At 41.2% G+C, this 16,125-nt stretch overlaps 1 protein-coding gene across 1 annotated transcript; it reads left to right on the plus strand.

Moving 5' to 3' along the window:
• The first annotated feature begins 12,846 nt into the window (after positions 1-12,846).
• LOC147885141 (uncharacterized) lies at positions 12,847-13,895 on the plus strand. Its single transcript, XM_087397126.1, has 2 exons — positions 12,847-12,918; positions 13,506-13,895. Exon 2 carries the CDS (start codon positions 13,573-13,575, stop codon positions 13,837-13,839), a length of 267 nt encoding a protein of 88 aa, XP_087253252.1. The 5' UTR covers positions 12,847-12,918; positions 13,506-13,572; the 3' UTR covers positions 13,840-13,895.
• Positions 13,896-16,125: the final 2,230 nt, after the last annotated feature.

A 16,125-nucleotide genomic window follows, 5' to 3' on the forward strand; every position in this document is an offset into this window, starting at 1 on the left:
TAGTGGAGAGTGAGCTCGAGTATGTTGGAATGATACAAGCTATCATGTAATCAAGATTTTGAGAATTCAACATGTGTATGTTGGATGTGAAATGGTTCAACATGTGTATATTGGATGTGAAATGGTTCAAAGTTGTGTGTAGAGGGGGTGAGAAAATATTCAAATTGTTTACTTGCCATTGACTAAACCAACTAGGGATACATTTTGCTCTAGGTACCTCATGATTGTGAACAAGGACAAACACTTTTGTACTATTTCTTATTCGATAGTTTGGACCATACATTTTGCAATTGAAGATATTTTGGGATGGACTGATGAACCATGTGACCTATAAGCTCCCTGAGCTGAGTGCTCTTATATGATAGTAGCCATCTCTTTTTACTAGATCCTTCAACATTGACATTTTCAAATCTCCTCCATTTTAGAGCAACATGGTTGTCTTCCCTCATTGCATTTAGATAGACATGAAATGCCTTCTTCTTCAAATTCAAATTGCAATGCTTGCATGTGACACGAATGCAATGCATGTGCCATGAATGCATTCAATGCGGTGTGACTCACGGTCTTCCTTTGGACAAACCACTGGCTCCCACAGAGACCTTAGGCTACAAAACCTACTCTCCCTTGCAACACATGATGAGGATCCAGGTGGCCTATATACTGCACATTCATCGAGGAGACATGGGCATCGATCCCCATGGAGCCATGCTCCAACATCACTAGATCTCAAGTTATTCATAGTTTGCCCAACTAGGTTAAAGGGCTAGGTCAAAGTTTATGTGTGTTTTACAACAACAAACATTCATGTCTTTAAGTTTCCTAATGTACTAGGGCTTACAATGATCAAAGCTCCTCGACCCAATTGAAATGTCAGGATTTTGATCCATAAACTTGAGATACAACTCCGTCTACTGACCAACATGTGGGAGCAACAGTACAGTGAGCCCTTTTAAATGGAACAACAGTACAGTACAACAATACTAAGACACCAAAATACTACAAAACATTTTACACGTAAAAACATGGTCTAATTAAAGTAATCAACCTAGGGGTGAAAAAAACAATTTCAACCCCCGAGCTATTTTAATACAGTCAGTTATAATGAATCTAAATTGAACTAATCATCTAATAATTGAACTAATCAAGCTACTAGAAGAAAAAAAATTTCAACCACCTTGACAGTCACAATTGGACAGCCACAATTTCAACTACCAGACTGGTTTAGGATAGTCACAATTTCAATCACCGGGTTGGTTTAGGACATAGTCACAATTTCAACCACTAGGCTAGTTTAGTACAATTACAATCTCAACTACTAGGCTGGTTTAGAACAAATACAATCTCATCTACTAGGCTAGTTTAGGACACTGTCACAAATTCAACCATCGGGATGATTTAGCTTGATGGTCTCAACTTCACATATTAGACAATAAGTATATTGCTTTTCATTTCTGAATTTCACAATTAGAAAATAACATTTCACAATTAGAAAATAACAATATATTGCTTTCCATTTCTGAATTTCACATTTTCAATCAGTAACTATTGTTTGTCTTGAACCAGCATCAGACTGGTTTAGGACAATCACATTAAGTCCAAGCCATCCTGGTCTAGAAATTATGTGGTATATGACGTGAATAGTAGGAAATTAAATTTAACTAATTAGGTAATAAGAAAAACAATAATTTCAACCACTGGGCTAGTCAACAACTAATGTCTATGCAACCATGTTGGTTCAGGACAATCACATAACTGGTGATTGAGCTGAAGTAGCCATGGTTGCATGATCCAACCACCGAGCTAGTTTAGTAAAATAGCAATATATTGCTTTTCTATTGCAAAATGTATTGCTGTTAATTTCTACTTAACCATGCCATCGGCTAAACTGAAGTATCTAGGTCAAGGACCCTATCGAGTCAGAAAAATGAATCCCATCGGAGCTATGCTGCTAGAAACATTGGATGGAGTCCAATTCAACACAACAATAAATGGGAGCCGATTGAAGCACTACTACAACACGCAAGCCATCCCCGATGAAAATAAAGATTTGGGAAACCCAAGTCTTCCTTAGTTAAGATTAGATTGTATCACAAGGACTCACTGGCATATATGTACATCTTTACACATATAGGTAGCATCAATCAATTTCAACCTAGGGCTCAGAATGATGCCTATAAAAAAAGCATATAGGTAGTCCCTACCTAGCTACTAGGTCATGTGCACTCAAATGCTTTCGCTTAGACACATAGTGGATTGCATGAATAATTGTGCCACACACTTTCATTCCACACTCTCAAAGCATGTGTAAAAATAAGATATCTCACAAACACACACAAATGTCATACCTGCATGCCAACTAATCTGATGATCAATGGTACACCATATGCACATGGATGCAGGTTTAGAAACAATGCCGCCACAAAAGAGGATTCGCAGAAAGAGACCACCACCTCAACCATGAGATCCCTTCTAGAGTTCGTACCCATCTACTTCCTCTCAACCATGGTGACCACATGCATTTGTGGTTCATAGCGATAGCTCTAAGGAGGATTCTGTGCATGACATGGAAACCCAAGAAGAACAATTGCCACCCCAGTCACCATCGGCCTACATAGCCATTGATGGGGCCCAATCATTGGAACTTGTGTGGCCACTTACATCGACTTATGCTCTTTTCAATGCAACATATTTCTTAGAGCAAAGGGTCTGGAATTTTGTATGAGTGACCACGTACATCAGGGACTTTCTCCATTCTTACCACTCTAGCAATGCACAGGATGGCAAGTACGGCACCGTCACTATACATCAGAGTCCACTCAACATTATCCTCGAGAGTATAGTCATTCAAGGGCCTACTCACTCCCTACACAAGGTGCCAAATACCGTACAAGGCCTGCCAATGCTAAATTTCTCAAAGTACAGCCTCTCCTTGCCAAGGGAACAATGTTCGATAGGGACGACATATTACTTCGCACCATCATTAACCCTTGCCTCAAGGAAGAAGCACAATTCCTATCCATAATCCTGGGGGTTGTGTGGGAAGAATCGATCCCTTCCACTCCACAGATTTGTTTTGCTAAGTAGGAAACTAAAGCAAGATGGGATCGAGCACTTAGTCATCTTTTTCACAAAAAAATTGGATGGTTCATTAGGCCAAAAATGTAAAATTCCACACTTCTTGGCTATAATCATAAAAAAAGAGCTCTAGGAGCGAGAAATGACTCTGCCTGAGTCATCACAATGTATTGAGGAGTTGGACATTCCCTTCTCACCAGCATGGGAGCCATCACCAACTTCTTCTACTATCACATTGGCAAATGTGGATACCTCAAAAGAAATGTTTATTTTGGAGGTCAAAATTGAGGAATTGTCCCACGAAATGCTACAACTTGGTGCACAACTACAACCAATATATCTCCAACAACAGTAGTAGCCAAAGCCTGAGGCAAGATTGGCACTAGAGCCTAAGGCAAGATCACCATTAGAGCTTGAGGTTACATGAGCACTAGCACTACATCGACGCCATGCCAATCCGTGAGGCACAAGGGGAGCTAGTGCCAGATCAATGGTATGACTATTGTACCCAAGTGACTGAAATACCATTGGAACAACACCCCACAAGTACTATAGAATCATCACGATGGCTACATGGGCACCAACTGTATCAGTAGTGTCACCAATCCTCAGCACCGTCTGTCATTCTCCATCATCAAGCTAGCCAAATGATCCAAATGTCTGAACTATTCACTAGCTTGGCCAAGGAAGAGCATGCAAGAGGATCGGATAAATAAACTGTAGCAAAAATCAAAGACCAATTCCAAGCAATTGCCATAGAGGTCAAGGCACTTTGGGTGCAAGTAGATGAGAAGGAGGTTGAAGAAGTGCACATGAACCAAGCTCTCCAAGCTGTAGAGAAGGCAGTGAGGGATGTGACCTCCAACCTCCACCAATGCCAAATACAACCTCGAGGGGTGTAGTACTAAGAAAACCTATGTATCACGTGCGTTCATGGGATATTAAAAAAACCCCTCAACTAAGATTTTCTCCCTAATAAAACCACCCCTCTTTACTTATGAACTAACGGCAGGCACGGTAGCCACAGACATGAAGGATGCAAAAGGCTCATACAAATCACTCCGATGTCTTGCCACAATATTCTCAAAATATTTGCATAGTGTAGGATGCTCTAGCAACTCCAAAGGAGAAATACCAACAAAGGAAGCCTGAATCTGTGACAACAATCTATGACATTCTTCAAGAACTTGGTCCATAAAAACTTCCTTTGCAAGCCACCGAATGAAGGCATGGTCACTTGTTGGCATTCCATAACTATTTTTCAAATTCAAATCAGACCCAAGTAAAGATAATAATGAAAGTTGCCTAGCCTTGCTGCAAGAAGCAATGGCCACTTGATACAACTTGTCTAGTGTAATTTTAGGGGTTGTGTCTTCATATAGCAAGAACCATAATTTGTGAAACCAATCTTTGCCATGTGCAAGATTTATTATTGACAAAATTTGTGAAAACCACACAAAAGAAATTCAGCGTGACATTTGAAAGCAATGCATAGTAATACTAGACAAAGGGAAATGCACAAACTCACCCTGTGCACCTTTCTCCTATATGTTTGAGTGACTGTTCTTTTAATCCTAGCTATTTTAACAACTCTTTCATCTTTATCCATTCCAGGAGGTAGCTTCTTACAAGCTACTTCAAAATCAAATTTCCACTTGCCCTACAAAAGCAAGTATGCAGCAAAGCTATAATTCAAACTATATAGAGGAAGTGATGAAGTAAAAGCAAAAGGAAAGAAAGCATGAGGTAGAAAGTATAAGAACTCACAGCATAAACCATGCGACCAAGAATAGCCTGTGTGAGGGGACACCAAACCCTTCTACCTTGACCAATCTCATTTTGCCATACAACCTCAATATTTTTCTTTTCTTCTTCCATGAAATCCTCTAGAAATACTTGTGCATCAGAACTAACAAGTATACTTGTATGATACAAGTAACCTTTAGGATTTGTTGTGACAATTGCCTGCTCATTCAATCTGGACAATGGAATCTATTTTAGCATTAAAGTTGAAAATAGAAATATGTTCTTGAAACAACTAGTGGAAGAAAGAAAGATGATACTCACAAGTTAAACCTTTGTAAAGCTGCAATCAACCTCAACTCACTATCAAGCTCTGGAGTTATAATATGTGCATGAATCCTAATATGCCTTGCCTTGTTATTAACAAAGACCTCCCCAATGCTCTCCATCCATGAGGCAGTTCGATGGTTTCCCTCCCACACATATAACATCTTGCAGGACAGGAATTCCCATGCAGGAGTCTGTTGAAGCTCATGCTCAAACTCATCATTCACAGCATGCCAATGCTTATCCCATGAAGCTCTTATCTCATCATCCACCTCTTTGGTTGTCCCATCAGACATCCCAACTGAAATCATAAAGGACCCCTTTGTGGGGACATATCCCTCCATCTCAAATGCTCTCTTGAGAATGGAGAGGTCATTCCTAAGTTGTCTCACCTTAGGGTTGATAAGTAATCTGCACAAAGGGATACGGGGAGGTACCATTCCTCTATTGACAGTTATGGACTCAAGAAAATCACTTTCAACATTACTATCCATTGATTCAGGGACAAATTCATCACCTTCTGTATCACCCTTAGCCTTTCCACTATCCTTCTTACTAACAGACTCTTTCTCCACCAACATCTCTTCAACCTCCTCTGCATTTGGAGATTTGGCTTGTGTGTCAACAGATGTGGGGGATGGTGTTGTTGGTGCTTGCTCTTTTCTTTTTGTAGAAATTTTCTTCTTACCACCAGCCTGTCCACCTATTGGAGATTTTCTCTTTCCTGACTAGTCATGACTTCTAGCATACATAAAAGAAAATTGGATATTAGATCTCAGCCACCATTCATTTTTTATTATACTTTGAGGAACAGCAAGCCATTGCATGAACAATGAATCAAAGAATGCAACTGACCAAAAGAGAAATACTTGGTGATCTTGGACCTTGGGCTGATACCACAAACAATTCAGTTTCCAATATTCCAACCAACACTCTGCAAAGAGAGATTCAAGAAAGTCAAGAACATGTATTGACATAGGAGCATAAGAACATGAAAGAGTAACCATAGTGTGAGAAAAAACTAATGCACAATCCCCCTATTCCACCCAAATTGAAATTACAAAAGGAGAAATTCCTAAGGAGCTAGGACCTCTGTCCCATTCCCCCCAAAAATTCAAATCTCCAATATCCAAAATGACAACTTGTATATAGTGATTGAAGTAAAGTAAGGAATAACTATTGACATAGCAACTAGAGAATTATGAAAGTAAAGAGTTTACAGTTGGAGCATTTGAAGCAATGGGAAGTTACAACAGTCTACATCTAGTTGCAGATGTCTACAAAAGAATATACTTGCACATATCCATGTGGTTGATACACCAAGAATGACCATTCATAATGAGCAAGCCTACTTTACTGTTGTTACACAATCGAATGGTCGATTTTTCACGTGGAACCCTCCTTGCCAAGTGGAAAAGAAGCAAGCCAACAAAAGTAGAAGCCTCTTCACCTTTCTAAACTTTCGATGTAGCCTGCAAATGACCGAACGACTTCTCTGATGTCTTCAGGGGTGAACTCTATGAACTACAATGCAGGCTATGATCAATCCTTGCGACTTTTGTGTCTCCACACTTTCAAGAAACCTTATCCAGAGCTAGGTTTCGAAAAGCTAGCAAAGACAGTTAGTCAAGCTTGTGGAGCACTTCCCTTTTTGTTAGAGGTGCTTGGTCATCATCTTCAGAGGGCAAAGAGAAAGGAAATGTGGGAAGAAGCAATCACTAACCTAAGGAGCAATGCCCTCTTAATGTCACTCTCCCCCTATTCCGCTGGTGGAATAGGGGAGATAGAAGCTTGAAAGAAGGCAAGAGGCATCCCTAGTGAGCCGCCTTATTCTAGATCGAGGAGTTTTCTATGAGAGAGCTTTCGAATCCATCGACCTCCTTCGATTGATTGAGAGCAGTAGAAGGATTTTAGCTATGGCTGCCGAGCTTCTCTACTAGTCCACAGATGCTGTGGTCTCTCCTGCATTTTGGACTTTGCTGAACGTTATCGGCATTAAATTCACAAGTACCCCTCTCACCAAGGGCCTTCCTACTATTGATAGCCCTACTCCCATTCTTCTCGCGGTCTGTCGGTCTTAAGCCCCGTGTCCATGAGCCGGCATACCTTCTGGCCTTTGTCATTATGCATAACTGTATCTGCCTTGTTCTTAGCTTGTACATGTTCATCGACATTGCTTATCGGTGCTATCAACTCAAGTAAGAGATCACAGTTCTATGCAAAATTTCCTTTTGGCGATAATATATGAGAAAACTATTGCAAGTAAGAGATCACATTTCGGGGAAAGTCTCTATGGAGATAATATAACATCTATTATTAGATGCATACTGACGATTGCTGAAGAGACGTCCCACCATTCAGACTCTCTTAATGTCTCTCTCCCCCTATTGCACCAGTGGAATAGGGGAGATAGAAGCTTGAAAGAAAAGGTCGAGGTAGTTGATGCCGAAGAGCTGGGAGTTGCAGTTGGAGAACTTGCAAACAAGGTGGTCGAAGGAGCAGAGGGGAAGGTAGCAGCCTTTGAAAAAAGAGTTCCTATGGTAGCAGGAAGAAAGAGTAAGTGGGGACGACACAAACATCTATGAGATAATAGAGGCAATGGGAAAAGAAGGGGAGAGATTGAACACGGACAAGGCAACAACCCAAAAAGTAGGCATCGACTGTGTAATGGGCATGAATAAGCAAGTCTTGGACATAACAAGCACAAAGAGACCACAGTGGGGGAGGGAGTACCTCACAGCAGAAGCAAGTAGAAATATCTGCAATGAAGTCATCCAAAGTTGAGGGAAGCCTACCAAGGTCCAGAGAAGAAGCAACGGGTCGCTTTATGGAAGAGGCGTTGGATGCAACTGAGGAGGCATGGGAGGGCGAAAAAGATGAGCTCAATGTCATGGAGGAGGGTGAAGAAGGAGGCGATCTTAACCCTGTTACAGTGATAGAGAAAGGCAGAAGGGGAGTTGGAGTAGCAGCAGAAAGGCAAGCGGCACTACTTGTGCTATAGCTCCATGGATTTTGGACTCATTTGGAGCTGCGAGCTTCTTGTCCATAGGCAACCTTATTATTATGTCCGAAAATGAAGAAATTGCCTCTCCTTGAAAATCACATGCTCACAACTCGAGAGGAAATGGACCCGTCTATGACAAGATTCCTCTCTCTCCTTCGCCATATGGCCCTCCTTCCCAAGTGGAACCTTCCCTATTAGAACCTTCCTCCCTATTAGAGGAATCCCATGGAGCCCTCCTTGTGAGGTGGAACCTTCTCTCTCTCTCTCCTTCGCCACGTGGAGCCCTCCTTGCCAAGTGGAATAAGCAAGTCTTGGACATAAGTAAGCATCACACAGGAAAGTTTGGCAATGAAATTTACCTATGCTAGCCGAGCAAGTAGAGCAAGGAAGATAGAGGGTCATCAAGGAGGAGCCAAGCACTAAGAGGGGACCAAAATAAAATGTGAGAAGACACTACTTGTGTCTCCTCAAACCTTGAGGGCTTCTACTCATCATCTTCCACCCGACCACGGATTCCTTTTTCTTGGAGCCCCCTCAACCTTCTTTCTTTTTTTGGCTCCCTCTAGAGTCCTCCCTCCTAGCCTAGCACTTGCCACTTGGCCTCCAACTTTGGTGCCACATGTCCCACAAGGGACTCCTCTCTTTGTAGCCCTTTCTAGGACTCCTTATGCACCACCTCATAAATGCCTAGACCTAGGCATGACCCTAGATCTAAGCTCTTTAGGCCCTATTAATGCAAGTGCTGTCAAGCCCTCTGGCTTCCCACCTTATACCATGGTCACACGGTATTATAGTTGATGTAACATTCCCTTCCCCTTAAGAATTGTTTATGTCCTCAAAAACAAAATTGGGAAACCTCCTCTGGAGACTGCTTAACTTTTCCCATGTTGAACTCTCTTCAGATCTATCTTTCCACTTAACTAGACATTCTTTCCATATAGTATGTTGCATTCTTTTTTCTTGTGTATCTAAATTTTTTTTTGGTTCATGTGGTAAAGATGCAAGTTCAATAAGTTCCATTTCTAATGAGATTATCATCATCTGCTAATTTTCTTTTTAGCCTACTAACATGAAAAACTGGATGTACTCTACATCCTTACCTGTTTTTAGAGATTCTGAAGATTCAGGTACCTTAAGGTAGACTTTCTCATTTACTTCAAACTCCAACTTTCTACGGTGAGGGTGTGCATAACTTCATGCTCTATCTTGAGCTCTTCTTATGCTATCTTTAGCTAAATTAAGCATTTGATTCATATCCTCAAGAAAGTCTTTGGTCGCTTGAACCTTCTCTTTTTCAAGTCCCACGGTCATTGGGGCTCTAGGTTGAAATCCATACATCATCATGAATGGACTAAAACCTGTAGCTAAATGTTTGGCACTGTTATATGCAAATTCTAATATGGAAAAATACTGTTCCCAATTAGTTTGCCGTTTATTTACATATGCTCAAAGCATATCCTCAATGATCTGATTGACTCTTTTAGTTTGACCATCACTCTGTGGATGGTCCACGGTGCTCATATTCAATGAAGTTTTCAGTCTCTTAAACACAACCCTCCAAAATCCCGTCACTAACAATACCGGCTGCAATCTATAAATATGCTCCACAAATAGCCTAGCTAATTCTGGAGTTTTAACATCTTCATTGACAGGAATAAAATGAGTCATCTTGGTCAACCGATCCATAATTACCCACATAGAGTTGTGCCCCCTTTGTGTCCTAGGTAGTCCCACAATGAAATCCATGGAGATACTTTCCCATTTGCCAGATGGAATCTCCAATGGGTGTAGGAGACCTTCTACCTTAAGGCATTTAGCCTTAGTGACCTGGCATTTTTGGCACTTCAATACGAGTCTTGGACGTCCTTACCTATTCCACGCCAAAAGAATTGTCTTTTCAGAATACATATGTCTTCTGAATTCCCGGGTGTCCAGCACTCGGACTATCATGACATTCAAAAAGGATTTGGCGCCTAATGTCATTATCATCCGGGACACATACTCTACCCTTGTAGAGTAGGTAGCCATCTTCAATAGCATATTTTCTCCACTTGAGTCCTTTATCACCAACCTATGGTGTGTTGCCATTTCCATGTGACTCCTCAGTGAAAGCCTCTCGATTAGTTGGATCCCTGGTTTTTATTGCTTTCCATATTTTAGAGAAGAGACGATCAAATTCACATTTCCCTTTTAAGGACTCTAGGAAATCATTCTGAAATTGAGTAAAACTCAATTCTTTAACAATTGGCATTCGGCTAAGAGAGTTTGCTACCACATTAAACTTCCCTTTCCTATATGTCAATTGTATATCAAACTCTTGCATTAACTCAGCCCATCTAGCTTTTCTACCTTTAAGCTTTGGCTGATTACAAATCGATTTAATGCTTTCTTGATCAAAGATGATCTCAAATTTTGCACCATATAAATAGTGCCTCCACTTCTTTAAAGCATAGACTATAGCATATAGCTCCTTCTCATATGCCAAGTAATTCCATTGGGCACGATCTAGCTTTTTGCTTTCAAAAGCTACTGGTCGACCTTTTTGTATAAGTAATGCCCCAACAGCAAAATCACTGGCATCTGTCTCAACCACAAATGGTTCATTGGGATCCACTACTTTTAAGACAGGAGCTGCCACTATAGCTACCTTTAATTTTTCAAAACTTCTCTTTTGAGGTTCATCCCATATGAAGGTGCTTCCCTTCCCCTTAAGTTGGTCTATCATTGGAATAGCAATCTTAGCATAATCTTGGATGAATCTCCTATAGAATCCTGACAAACCTAAGAATATCTGTAATTCTTCTAGATTTATAGGATGTGGCCATTCCAATATGGCCCTTCCTTTGTCAGGGTCCATACAAACCCCTTCTTGGGACATTATATGTCCCAAGTATTTCACTTCTTTTGCAAAGAATTCACATTTGGATTCTTTTACAAAGAGTGAATTATCTCTAAGCAGTTGGAACACTTTTTGCAAATGTTCCAAATGTTTTTTTTTGGTTTTACTATAAATAAGGATATCGTCTAAAAATACTACAGCAATTTTCCCTAGATATGGCCTTAAGACACTATTCATAAGTGTCATGAAAGTTGCTAGAGCATTTGCTAATTCGAATGGCATTACTTTAAATTGATAATGCCCATACGTAGTACGAAATGATGTCTTAGGGACATCTTCTTTCCTAATTTGTACTTGATATCCTGATCTTAAATCAATTTTAGTAAAGTATTTTGCTCAGTAATCTATGCATAAACACATAGTACCATCTTTTTTCTTTACCAGTAAAATTGGTGCAGACCAAGGTGGACTACTTGTTTGGATTTGGCTATTTTTCTTCATATATTCAGTCTCTTAGTAGGGTAGTTCAGACTTCACGTACAACTACATCTATTAGAGAAGCATTATGTGGCCTCCTAGTGCTCATCATCAATAACCATGAGACATACAACCCAAAAAAGCAAGGCAAATCTTGCAAACAATAAAGCAACTCAAAAGATCCTTACGGCGGTGGCTAATGGTATGGTTTTCCTGTAACCATTAGAGCTTTCTCCTTAGATCTTCCATCACTAAAGTTTGCTCACGTATTTTGAATCACCTATTACTTCATGAGAGAATGGTTCTTAAGAAAATAGGAGCCCAAGCATTGAAGCAAACATTCCTATATGAAAAGCGTAAAGTAGATAGTCCCATGTCCAATTTGAGTAAAACAGAGGCACAGGCTACTGCGGTAGGATTAATCCAAGGATAAAGCAAGTCCGGCATCTAGTAATTCACCTCCAATGCTTCTACAAGAAGTGAGTCACTAGGAGCTTGAAAATAAGATGCCGAAACTACAGACAAACATGTAGATCAAGTGGGAACTCTTGGAGTGTATAACCTCTAAGACCCTACCGTGATTTCTCATGGAAACTTTGCAGTGCTGGGGGTAGAGGGCTTGCGATGGGCATTAATCTAGTCCGTCGACCATCATTGTGGGTTCCATGGCAAAGATCTTATGGAATTGTGACTCCATCATTGGGCACAGAGGATTCCATGGCAAAAATCTTACGAAATTGTGACTCAATCATTGGGTGCCATAGAGGATCTGTTCTACAATGCAACTTGGAGGAGACTCAAAGAGCATGGTGACTCAAGGCAATGAGAGTCTAAACAACATCCTCTTGATTATGAAGGTAAAAAAGGAGATGCCGACTTGCAAGAATGGTCGACCCTAAAGCTGGTAACATGGACGATCTGCAATGCTTGAAGCCTTATAAAATGCTATAAGGCTAGGAATTGAACCCACGCCACCTCAACAAAAGGGCAACACTCATACTACTAAAATAACGAACTCTTCTAATTCAAAATAGAAAAAAAAGCCCCTGTATAATAAATTTTTTCACAAATTTCATAACCCTATGTGTAAATGTAAAATATGTGAATTGATTGGATTTTTAAATAGCTTCTGTTGATCACACATTCTAGACTTACATACTTAGCACTGAGCCCTGAGGAGATGCCAAAATTTTGCCAAATTTGAGGAATTTTGCCCAAAAAATGCATTGATCTCATTCATGCGGACCTAGAATTGTTCCCTTTTTGTTCATAAGAAATGTACTTATGTGATAGCACTTCATGCTTGCGCCCTACTACGACTTGCATGGCACCACTAAATTTACGTGAACGGTTACTCCTAACTGTTGTGCCCCCCCTTCAAAATCCTCTGCCCCCTTACGCCTTTCCTTGCCTTATCTCCATCGCCACAACCTCTCTACTCCTCACTCATCAGGTCTCTTGAGTGATTCATGCTCCTCTTCCCTTCCTCCCTTTTGGGTCTTTTGTGCAGCATCTTCGATCGTCCGTTTTCCTGCTTTTCTTCGTCTTTCCTGCTTTCTAGTACGGTGCATGAAACCTTCTTCGATCGTGAATGCTTGACCTGTGTGTATCTGCAGCTTGTGGTGGCGTTACATAAGATATTTTAAAGAAGAGAGAGAGAGAGAGAGAGAGAGCGCACTCCTATAAATCTGTAGAACGAAGTTCTGGCCATGGTGAGAACTGTGGAGTACCGCCTCTTGCTCGTCAATCTGGAACTTGTCCAGCTAATTAGGGCGTGAACCAGCAGCATCACGTATAGATAGCTATTGCTTCTTTCCTCTCGCAGATTAATGCTTCATTATTCTGCTTAATCCTTTTGTGGTTGAAGGCTGACAGTGCCCTGAAACAAACCACGCCAGATCCTGCAGATCGATCGTTGAGAACAGATGTGATACGTTGTTAAGCACTGTTCAGGAATATTGGTTGCCAAAACATTTTTCGTGAAGAACACGTTAGTAGCAGCCATACGCATGCCATTGACCGTGTACCATGTTTTTGCAGGGCTTCTCGTGTGCAAACCACCAGCAGGAACCCGCTCTTTCATCGAACAAAGCGTCATTCAGAATTAATGGCTTCGTCCGGTGTCAGCCGAAAGCTAATTGCAGGCATTGTGGTGGTGTGCTTGGTATTTGCAAGCATTCCGAGTACCCTGGCAATACGTGGACAGGGACTCACGGGCTCAGGATCGGAGATCGGTGGCGGATCGTTTTTCCACCACCGAGAAGTGGATGATCTGTCGCTAGAAGAGCAGCAGCAAGTGATGGACCTCAATCAGGATATGGATGCTGCTAGCAGACAGCTTTTAACATACGATCCCTATTATACGAAGTGGTAATGATATGCAATTAGAGGATTCCTAGCTGTTGTCGGAGGTCTGAATCAGTCCTTGTGTTTGTGCCAGCACAATATAATAAGACAGCATCTGATTCTTTTGTCTTGTTGAATCAGACGGGGCAAGGTTTTTGTCAAGGGAAGACTCTGTAGACATTGGGTTTTTTATAATTCCTACGCTTCGGATTTACTCACTATAGAGGCTCAAACTGTGCATTTCTGAAGGGAAACTGGTGGCCGAACCGTTATTTGTGAAGTGCTTACTCTTATAGTGAACAGTCGATGTTACAGATTGTACTTTTACGAAAATTCAACAGCTCTTGATCCATTGCTACATCCACACAACTTGCGGTTCACAAAGGTTTTCCCTCATGATTTTTAAAATCGTCGATCTTGCGTTTGAAGATGATGGTCTCGGACCGAAACGCCAGACGTTTTTAGTTTCCCTCAAAAGGATCTGGCGTCAAACGCTATTACGTTTAGCTTGCGATTTTGCCATTATAGAGCAGACTTTGCCATTGTAGAGCAGACTTTGTCGACTTCACTCTGTTTACGATTCCCATCTTCGGATTCTTATGCTATAGATTAGAAGCTCAATGCAGACTTTGCTTTTATGAAAAATTCAACACTCGTACGGTTTGAAGAAAGTTGTGGCGGTAAAGCTTTCTAAGTGTAGGATTTCTAATGAAGTGTTCGTAATCGTGAAATGTTCAATGGCGCAATATGTCATGAACATTAAGGATAATCATGCCGTGGATTCGCTGTCCAGTGTGAAAGAAACATAACGACAGCAAAGTAGACGAAACGATTCGGGCGAGATGTGCCCTTAGCGTAGAGGAAATGCATACAGACGCTCACGCCTCAAACGTTCCTAGAGTTTCACCTAAAGCAGATTCTATGTTGCCGGGATTACCTCCTCATTAATCTAACAGAACTGTAAAGATACCCCACAGACTTGTTAGGCAGCCCCAAAATCTTGTTGAACACTACACCCAACACTCCTACCGAGCTAAAAAGCACATCAAATTACCTGTCGTTTGCATCCTATATTGGCTTGGTGAAAATGTGAGTAGGCACTTGCTCAACCTCCTAGCACAGCCTCTTTTCTGAAGTAGATCTCACGTTCATGTGTTTGGTACTTTGTGATATGTGCTTACTACTATCTCTTACCAAGCACATTGCCCCCTCAGCCCTGGTTATCAACATGTCATGGAACGACATTATTAATCATGGGTAGCATCTCTTCTTCAACCACATTGAGTCTTTAGTAGCATGACTCTAGGCAATGTATTATGCTTCTATACTCCAATAATGCCACAAATGCATGACATCGTGATGACCCACTAACGGGTTTATCATTCACCATACAAATATATATTGAAGTTTGACTTGCAACTTTGTGGATCTAGCATATGCATGTGTGACTCACTTGCGAAAGAGTTGGATAAGCTTCCAAGTCGAGATGTGCTCTCATGGAATTCTCCGAATATGCTCATTATAGACTTGATGTCACTCTTTGGAGCAAATACAATTGAATGGAAAATGGTGTGGTAGCATAGGAGTGGTAGACAAGGGCCTAGAAATACATGCTAAAGTTGTTAGACAAGGATTCAATATATTTTTTCCCAGGTTGAGGGGAGGACTAACTTGCTATAGGCCTTGGTACACAATTTGGCACACAATTTGTGGGGCTTCCAACCACCCCCAGAGCAGGTGTGGTTGTCTAGAGGATAGGTCTAGGGTGTGTGCTCCATGTATGTGTCCCCAAGAGGGTTGCAGGGTTGTTCAAGGTGCTCATGGGCCTGTTGCTCTGTGTGGCAACCCATGGAGGTGGGAGTCCAACCCCTCTGTTCTTGTAGGCATTTGTAGCAAGCTGAGATGGATGTTCTAGGTCTCCAAACTACAACAATAGACTCCACATGTGCAAGAGGGAAGATATAGATGGCTAGTGGTGCTCCAAATGCGAAATTTCACAACAATATAAAGCAACTATAGACGTGCTTGGTAGACACGCAAAATAGCAGGCGCGTCTATAGGCGTTGCTTGAGTAAAGGAATTACGGGTGCATCTAATAGCGCATCTAACAACTCGTCTATTTGCATGTGTATTAACACGTCTATTTGCGCGTTTAAATTAAGAAAATATGGGCCCGTCTAACATTGCGTTTATCAACGCATCTATTTGTGCATGTATTAACATGTCTATTTGGGTGTCTAAACTAAGAAAATACTGGCCCGTCTAACATGGTGTTTATCAGTGCGTCTATTTGCACGTGTATTAGCGCGTTTAT

This window comes from Dipteris shenzhenensis, chromosome 26 (assembly GCF_047967505.1).
Source record: "Dipteris shenzhenensis isolate YYH24624 ecotype China chromosome 26, Dip_SZ_1.0, whole genome shotgun sequence".
NCBI lineage: Eukaryota > Viridiplantae > Streptophyta > Polypodiopsida > Gleicheniales > Dipteridaceae > Dipteris > Dipteris shenzhenensis.

Coding starts and splice junctions, on each gene's coding strand:
- LOC147885141 (XM_087397126.1), top strand. CDS start 13,573: ATGGCTTCGTCCGGTGTCAGCCGAAAGCTAATTGCAGGCATTGTGGTG.